At 41.9% G+C, this 9,546-nt stretch overlaps 1 protein-coding gene across 1 annotated transcript; it reads right to left on the bottom strand.

Annotated features, from left to right (window-relative positions):
- Positions 1 to 2,770: 2,770 nt before the first annotated feature.
- LOC306966482 (uncharacterized protein) lies at positions 2,771 to 7,969 on the bottom strand. Its single transcript, XM_079561251.1, has 9 exons — positions 7,726 to 7,969; positions 7,031 to 7,231; positions 6,885 to 6,947; positions 5,329 to 6,029; positions 4,786 to 4,972; positions 4,335 to 4,456; positions 4,019 to 4,247; positions 3,677 to 3,829; positions 2,771 to 3,446 (listed from the first exon to the last, which is right to left on the bottom strand). The coding sequence occupies exons 4-9, from the start codon at positions 5,371 to 5,373 to the stop codon at positions 3,175 to 3,177; spliced, it is 1,008 nt and encodes a 335-aa protein (XP_079417377.1). The 5' UTR covers positions 5,374 to 6,029; positions 6,885 to 6,947; positions 7,031 to 7,231; positions 7,726 to 7,969; the 3' UTR covers positions 2,771 to 3,174.
- Positions 7,970 to 9,546: the final 1,577 nt, after the last annotated feature.

The raw sequence follows: 9,546 nt of genomic DNA, 5'->3' as shown, positions 1-9,546 counted from the left end.
GTCAGATTTTCTTCCTGCCCTGACAGGAAACGTATCGTCTGTGTTTGTGGTTCATCTTCAGGTCAGACCAATGGGCTCTGGCTGCTCTGCTTTATGACCACCACACTGGGGGCCGCCATTGCTGTAGTACCTCCATATCACCACTAGTCTCCCATTAAAAAGCATTGGAGTTTAGACACGTTAAAAACAACTTTAACGCCTGGTTAGACTAGGCTGGATCTTCCTCCTGAGATAACGCTGTTAATCACAATATATGAAACCTGGTTTTTGTAAGAAGAATGTTAGAAATCTGGTCCTTAATGAGGGTCGGACTGTTAGCATTGGAGCAGCGCGAGCTACACGTCACTCAAGGGCGGAGTCTACAGTGAAGACCCCGCCCTTATGCCCTTTTTAGGAACAGGCTTCATCAGAGCTGGGGAGGAGGAGTCTGTAAATCCGCCATGACTTCCCCCTCGACCGTGGTCACTATGGTAAACGGGGAGGAGTGAGGAGGAGACGTCCATTATATTTACAGTCTATGGGTCAGACGAGTGGAGTCTCTTAATGTTGTATTTCGGCTCAGGAGGATCTGGACAAAGCTCTCTTTGGTACAGTTTGTTTTTGACTGGTTCAGATTTTGGTTTGAAACGGTTTGGACTGAGTTCAGACTAACTCTGGCTCACATCATTGTGTCGTTGCAGAGTTTGTGTTAAATCAGTCGGACTGTCCCCATTTCAGGACCTTTTATTTAAAGAAAATGTTTGTTTTGATTGTATTTCTTGCTGCCTCTTTATCCAGAACAGTTGGATTGAATCTAAAGTGAGGCCAAACCAAAGCTCTGGGCTCAGGAGGTTTGAGGAGCTGAGTCTCTGGGCCGACTTCAGTTTGTGGAGTCTGTGCAGCTGTGGAGATGTTTCTTCACAGGAACAGCTCTGATGGAGGCTCCATCCAACAATTATCACACAGTTTCAACAGGAGAATAGTGTCTCCCTCTGGTGGATGTGTGGAGTACTGCAGTTTCCTCCAGAGGTTTTTGTTCAGAGACTGTGGGTTTGCTGTCACTGTGGGCCTCACAGCACAGTAGTACACAGCAGAGTCTGACACTGCAGCAGGAGACACCAGCAGATGGAGATGTTTTTTGTCTTGATTGATTTGGACTGAAGCTCTCAGGATTTCATTTTTAAAGGAATAGGCCACCGTTTTTACATACAAAGATATGTTCTTACATAAACTTAGACGTGTTAATATATCCCCGTCTGGTCTTTTTCCGTGCGCTCTGTCACGCACACGGAGCACTTACGCAGCCTCTCCCATATGTCAGATAGCTCCGAAATAGCTCACGATAGAAGCTACCAAGCTCTTCCACGTGTTGCCTATTTAAATAAAGTTACGTGAAGTGTTTTCATGCGAAGTATTTTTACACAGAAATGTAACATGTGGATTTTATAAGCAGATAAAAAGGGGGACTATATTGTGAGGCGTAATGATACAGGAGCACAGCGTCCGCGCAGTAACTCCTTCCCCCGCTCACTTCCGTCAATAGAAGCTGCGTGACTTGTAGTACGTGCAGTAGTAAGAGAGAGCTATCGCTGGCTAGTTTGAGTACAGTTGAGGAAGCATCAAGTTTTAGTGACATAACTGAAATTAACAATTTGTGATGGCGGAATTTGTTGATGAGGAGGAATGGCTTTCTGCGGATCCAGAGCCATATCTTTTTGAGCCAGAATATACAGCAGAGGAACTTGCCTTTTTGGACCGTGAGAGGGAACAAAGAAACGAACTACAGCAGACTGGAGCCATCGAAGAAAGAACACGGGAAAATAGCAACTGGTGGTGCAAATGTGACTGTTGCGAAAAGATGCCAAGTGAAATGGAGAGCCTGTGTTGTTCAGAGTGGGACCAGGTGTTGCCATCGGCCACGGGCGTCATTGTTCACCTGGAAGAGCCTGGACAAAGGCCTTGTGTCACGGCAAACGATGCGTTTGAAGCAATGATTCATCCTGCAGTAGTTGATTTTTTCTTTCGCCTGGACAAAGTAAATTGGAAAAAACGACCCACACCAGGTGGACCCGATGGCCAGCTATCCCCAGAGTAAGTACTAAATGAAACCATTGAAATACGTTTATCATGTTGCCATGTATTAGTGCATATATCTATCATATCCCTGTTTTCTCAGTCAGAAGAGGTTGGTGTCCTACCGGATCATCCTGGAATGGGCCCTACAGGGTGAAACTTTGGGAAGAGGACGCCGCAAACCTTTGCCATCCTGTGTGGTCTGGGCGATTAGACGGAGGTATCCGTCTGAGACCAGTGTCTACATTGGCTACAAAGAAGTGGAAGAGGCGATGGACATGTAGGCCTGGCCCTTGACAGTGCTGTGGGACAATTGCACTTCTGCTGCTGAATGTCAGAATCCTATACTACTTGTTTTTGTTTTGTTTTTTAATTATTGATATTCCACTATCACAACTCCTTCTAAGTAACTCATGCATCAGTACGCTTATGGCGTTACATTCACAGAAGTGGGATGGCTACATTTCTAAAATGTTGTATACATTTGTATAGATAAAGCTTCAAAAGTACAACATTTAGAGTGACTTTTTTTTTACCTACATTGGATGTCTTCTGATATAATTATTCATGCAACATCATCTTTGTTTATCTTCAATTGAATATTATACATAGTAAAATTCCTGCCTGGAAAAACATGTGGCCTGTCATATCAAAACGCATTGAAGTCGCAATAAGACCAAATATATATATTTGTGAATATAAAAACAGATTGCCTACAATTACACAATACCTACACTACCTTATACACTCGCTAAGTGCTACGTCCTTGTCTCAGGTCAGCAAACGCATAAAGGGAGATTTGTTGTTGAAGGCCCATAAAACAAAGTAAAAGTCAAAGAAAATTGCAAAAACTAAACATTTATTTACAAGTGAAAAAATAAAAATAAAAGGTTTACAGTAACCCTGGGAAAAAAGGCTTTTCTGAAAAGGGCCTATTGGAAGAAAGAGAAGGAGCAACCAATTATACCCAATCTCAGCTGTGTATCCGAAAGTCTGTAAAACGGGAAGAGAAAACCAAGGGTAGACCAGAGAAGAAAACACGCACACATTCTCAGATGTAAGAACAAGTTCAACTCCGTTCCAGGGGTTTTTCAATGAGATAGGTTTTTGGCGGCAACCCAGTTACTCTTTCTCAGATGGACCTTTGAATCTTGAGGTGTGTGACTGTATGGCCTCCTCTTTGCTGGGCTTCGGCACTGATGCAATGTTGGCAGACAGGTGAGGTACTTGGATATGGGATGATGTGGCTTTGAATTTGACTGAAGGGTCAAGTCTTCTTTTGAGCACTCGTTCCATGAGGTCATCTCGAAACATTTGTGTTGTCTCCGTATAAATTGGTACAGAAACCCATTGCTGCGATTGCTTTTTGAAGACAACATTTGTTCTTGGGTCTCCTGGAATACAAAAAAAAATATAATCAAACATGCTCAAATTATAGACAGGTTATCATTTCTACATTCGTGATGTAGTCACACATTTGTTACAACTGCATCTGTCATGTATCATCTTGGAAAAAGTTAAAATAACACTAGTTAGTCATGTCAGTGACTTATGTGAACATCATGTCCAAGTATGGAAGTAACATGTATGTTATTACACCACTTTGGACTCATTTAGTACCCACCAGCTGCTGTTGATGCTTGTTCACGATCTGTGGAATGATTTTCATTGTGGTCCATGATAGCAAGCATATTGCGTGCCTTCATTGCTGGGTACTGAAAATGAAGTCGCTTTGGACAGTACTTCAAGAGAGCATTGTGAAACACCTCAAGTTGTCCTGAAAAATAAAACAAATCAAAACAAAGGCTTTATAATGGAAAAAGGAGTAGGAAAAGTTGAGTGTTATTTGCAACTACTGTGCCATTATTTGGTTTGTAATTTAGTACCGGTGAAACATAACCAATTCTCCCACACACACATGACTTTAGCCATATCACTATTGTTTTATAAAACATTTTACACATACCTGTATGTTTGAACAGTGTCATCTGTTGTAGGTCTTTCAGCAAACGTGTGTCCATCATCATTGACTTCAGAGCTTTGAAGGAAGGGGAGTTCACATTTAGCCACCTCTTAGTTCTTTGTTCCTGTGCAGACAAGTCTTGGTGGAAACATCGGTATTCCGTGCCATTCTCTTCCCAGCGATGGACCCCAGTGATATGGTGTTGGAGAGACATCCATCGTCTGAGCAGCTCCTGGGAACATGAGAACAGAGGCACACTTTGAATTATCTGTAATACAATACAGAATTTTACTTGAGCGGTGTCTTTATGCTTGGGTACCTTTGCATCTCCTTTGGAGGTGCAACAGCTCCACCACATGTGGTTGCTGACACTCCTGACCCAAGGAGCAAGATCTTTGCACTCCCTCCTGTTGGATGCCGCAACCATTTTTTTTTTAAATCCTGTAAAAGGAAAGACAAGTATAAAAACGGTTGGTCACTTATTTCCTGTGGTACATAATACCAGCGTGTCTCCTTTCATTGCATAGCTTAGTGGCCCACCATTCATTTTGACAATATATGACACATAGTGATGATTCATTTTCGTTTGCGCCTGCATTACTTTTTGTTCTTTATCAGTACCAATTTAGCTATAAAGACATGTGGGTGAAATTTGGTCAAAACAGTGCGAGTGCATCGCACACATTCTGCAGCCCATTACTGTCCTGTGTGAAACAAAGGTAATACATAGAATAACAAGACAATACAGGATATAGTAACTGTCAACTAACCTTTGGCTACATGCCAGGGATCAAACTGATGGATGATATGAGGATATTCTTCTCTCATAATTTTTCTTATCGAAGGATGCCGGTCTGTGGTGATCACTTTAACATCTATGCCCTCATTCAGGATCTTTTCCAGGCCTTTCCTGAAGCCCAATGGTTCCATTGCGACAGAACTTGAGGCTTGAGACACCTACAGAGCACAAATGTATGGATGATGACATCCATACGACGACGGGCGACAGTGGCACAGATGGTAGAGAGGGTCGTCTCGTGATCGGAAGGTCGGGGGTTCGAATCCCACCTCCTGAAAGTGCACATTGTCGTTGTGTCCTTGGGCAAGACACTTCACCCACATTACCCCCAGTGTCTGCATACATTGGTGTATGAATGAGAGTATGAATGGGTGAGTGGATCCTTGCTGTAAAGCGCTTTGAGTGCCTAATGTAGGTGGAAAAGCGCTATATAAGTTGAGACCATTTACCATTTACCATCTACATCATATTACTGAATTGAGCTTTGATTTTTGAAAATAACTTGAAATCTTACCTGCATCAGCTCAAACCCCACAATCTGTTTAGTGGAGTCATCCATGAAAGAATATGTGTTGTATTTGCTTGAGTGCCCGGGCTGTCACTTCTGCCATCACCACATAGCTGCACTCCCTCACCATCCTCGGATTGGAAAATTAATTTTGCTTTGATAATGTCCTCCTGTTGTATGTATGCTTCTTCAATCACTGGGAGAAGGTAACTTGACTGTATATTATAGAATGTTGTTTTCTGGGGCAACTGCAAGTTGAAAAGTCCTGCCCAGTCTGAAATGTCGGTATATGTTGAACCGGTAAAGACAGTGGCAGCTGTTGCAAGGAGGTTGTTTTCTGCCATTCCACGTACATTGGGACATGACTCCCATTGTCCCATATGGCCATTGTTGCATTGCCAATGTATATGTATTCTGCTGCCGAATTGTGTTATTGTTTGATTTAGGTCACACATTGCAGAACCACACTTCGGGCATATCATAAATAGCTCCAATAGTTTCGACTCATTGACAATCCACTTCCTCTCCTTGAATCCACTGGGTTGGCTGGAGAGGCTTGAGGAACTTCCAGTGGTGGAGGTGGAGGGGCTCAAATCTGGCGCAAAGCTAGTGTCTGCAGGATCAAGAGCCGGCTCTGAGGTCATGCTGACATCAAACACTGATGTTGCACTTACATCCATCGCAGTGGCTCCAGTGTGTTGTGGTTCCTGTTTTAGACAAAGAAGAATATTTATTGACACTAGTGCCACATAGATTTGATCTTTATTATATATATATTTTTTGAAATAGCATAAGTCATTATATTCTCAAGACACTACTTACTGTTACACCTACAAGGTTACAGACAAAGTTCGGAAAATAATAAGGGCATGATATACCAAAAACCATACAAGCCTACCACACAAATCCAAAAGAGAGTATAAAGTAAAGTTGTTTGCAAGTCTTCAGAAAAATAAATGTCTAGCTTTTTGCACATGGCATTGATATGAATCCACATTTACACTAATCCCAACACAATCCTTTTCCCACACATGCAGTTGTGCTTGAAAGTTTACATAGCCTTGCATAATATTTATTTATTTGTAGACCATTGATCAAAAAATTTGGAATAACAAAAATATTTTTTGGGTTATTCACTCACAGTTTTTGTTTTGTGTGAAGCCATTTATGAAACAACAGTGTGCACTTTGTAATTCATAATGAACAATAAAATACCCAAAATGACCCTTATAAAAAGTTTATGATCAAGAATAATGGGCCACTGTAGCATTGGATTATGTACAGAACCTTCTCCACAACTACCACAGAAGGGTTGTGTAAACTTTAGATCTGGGTCGTTTGGGTACTTTTTAATTATTTAAAAAAAAAACACACAAACCTCTGAGTGGAAAAATTAAAAGGTGTTTTTATCTTTTATATTTTTTGAAAATAGGCCAACAAATTGTCAGAAAATCAGCCAGGGTATGAAAACTTTCAAGCGCAACAGTATGTATTCACTCACTCACTCATATATTGTATGATGGATCAATAGCAAACATAGTAGTTCAATAGAGGTAAATCACCGTATATATCAGGCTTTTCCGTGGACTATAGATGGTGACCGTCGTGGATGAAGATGCAGTGTTCTAAAGAAAAAACAGATTTCAAGTAAATGTATGTCGCGGTGGAATCATACCTTCATGTGAAAATGTAAGATTCATTAGCCTACCAATAGCTTTGTCCATGTGGGAGCCATGACAAACGCTGGTTTGGATGGATGTGAGGGACTAGATAGCTGTACCGACATGGGCACTTTGAATGTAGCTGTAGGCTCATCAGATTTCTGCTTCTGGGGGGTTGAATGAGGAACACTCTCAAAAAAGTTTTCATCTTGTTCGGGCAGATATTGCAGTAATTCTGTCAAGTTGACCTGTGAAACAATTGACAGAATTCAGACAAACGTTACACTCCCAAGATTACTTATTTCTAACGCAAAACTAAGTACTATCACACTTGACAGCTTTTCCAATCATCACAGTAAGGCAGTATTGTTACAGTGCATTACATAACAGATACATCTAATACATAAACAGACAGTAGTGTACTCAGTGCTTCACCAGGGATAAACTACCCCTTCCCATACCATTAGTCAAGGAAGAGACGGTTTGTGTATTGGTGACACAAGTGTTACACAACGGACTGTCCGAAATGTTCAGGCTTGTGGTATAACGTTAGACTACTTCATTGTTATTTATGAGCTCTGACGTAATGCAAATCAATCTGTCATTTCTTTTTGCAAGTATCAGAAGACCACTGATTTCACAGTGAAGTGAAATCCGGTGCTAACCGGATTTCACTTCACTCAAGTAACATTAGGATAAAGTTATTGCTTATTCCAGACACAACAAATATAAGGACACTTACAGGGTTTGATGATGATCTTCTTTGTTGTACACGTGATCTCAAAATCGTCGGTATGGCAGAATTCTTCAGGCGAAAACCTGACGAGGTATAGTCCTCTTCTGTAAAATGTTCGGAGCAAACACGCCAATTCTTCAAACCTTCCAGGGTTGTTTTGTCTAGATTCAAAGCAGCTAACCACCTGTGTCGTCGTCCGGGGTGAGTTGGAAATCTGTGAAACATTACTGCACTATATACTTTCTGCTTGTTATCACAGCCCGGCACGATGCATGTAAAAGGCATTGTTCACAAGTTATCCACGCTTCTTCAACTGTTCTCTGCTGCTCTACAAGTCACGCAGCTTCTACTGACGGAAGTGAGCGGGGGAAGGAGTTACTGCGCGGACGCTGTGCTCCTGTATCATTACGCCTCACAATATAGTGCCCCTTTTTATCTGCTTATAAAATCGACATGCTACATTTCTGTGTAAAAATACTTCGCATGAAAACACTTCACGTAACTTTATTTAAATAGGGAACACGTGGAAGAGCTTGGTAGCTTCTATCGTGAGCTATTTCGGAGCTATCTGACATATGGGAGAGGCTGCGTATGTGCTCCGTTTGCGTGACAGAGCGCACGGAAAAAGACCAGACGGGGATATATTAACACGTCTAAGTTTATGTAAGAACATATCTTTGTATGTAAAAACGGTGGCCTATTCCTTTAATTTCTCTTCCTGATCCAATATGAGAATAAATAAATGTCGGAGCTTTTCTTGGATATTGTCGATACCAATAAAACTCATCAGCTGCTGAAGCTCCTCTCTGATAACTGTATCCCAGAGAGACTTGTCCTCCTTCTCCAGTGCTCTCCTCAGTCTTTAGTGCAGTGAGCTCTTCACATCTGACTCCTACATGAAAACAAATGAATGTCCAAGTTAGAAACATATTTGCTGCTGCTTCTTGCTCTGTGCTTCAGTAAGTGTTCAGTGGATGTAATAAAGTGTGAACATAGGTTTCAATAAGACTTACCACTCAACAAAAGCAGGAGCAGTGCTGCCATTAAAGGAAACATGTGTCCAAAACACAGCTGAGTGATCCTCATGTCAACTTTCTGAAGTCTGCTTAGTTTCTCACACTGACAGTTGGCTTTGCTGCGTCTGGGTTTAGTCTGAAGCTTCACAGAGAGTGTCTCCCTCTAGTGGAGCTAGTGCAGTATTGTGTTGTCTTTGCTGCAGAGGTTTTTGTTCAGAGTTTTGGTGTTTCCTGTCACTGTGGGCCTCAGAGCACAGTAGTACACAGCAGAGTCTGACACACGCACACCCTGGATCTTCAGAGACACAGAGTTCTCCTCAGCGTCAAACTCAAACCTGGATTTATCGAACTCAGTGGATTTCACAGTTTTCCGCCATTTTGATGAGGATCTAGTTCTTATCATCATGTATTGTGGAGCTCCATGTCCTTCTTGTTTGTACCAGTAGAGATTTGGAGTTCTGTCGCTGGTTGTAAATGTACAGTTAATAGTTGCATTGTTTCCCATAGTCACAGAGGCGTCTCCTTCTGGCTGGGTCACTGTGTCTTCTCCTTTACACTCTGGGGAAGAACACAGGAGCACAACCAGAGCTGAGAGCAGTGTACACAGGGCAGACTCCATCTTCTAAACTCCTCTCCTCTCAAGTGTCTGCTGCTCTTACAGTCGGCTCCTCCTCTTGTGTCTCTGATGGTCGTGGTTTGTCCTGTTGGGTTAAAATGATCAGATGTTGTTGTTTTCAGTACAGAAAGTTTCCTCCACAGTAAATAGGATGACAGAGGGCGCTGAGTTTATCCTAACAGTTAAAACACTGCT

This window comes from Gobius niger (genome assembly GCF_951799975.1).
Source record: "Gobius niger genome assembly, chromosome: 8".
Classification (NCBI taxonomy): domain Eukaryota; kingdom Metazoa; phylum Chordata; class Actinopteri; order Gobiiformes; family Gobiidae; genus Gobius; species Gobius niger.
This window is presented reverse-complemented; position numbering and strand designations above follow the sequence as displayed.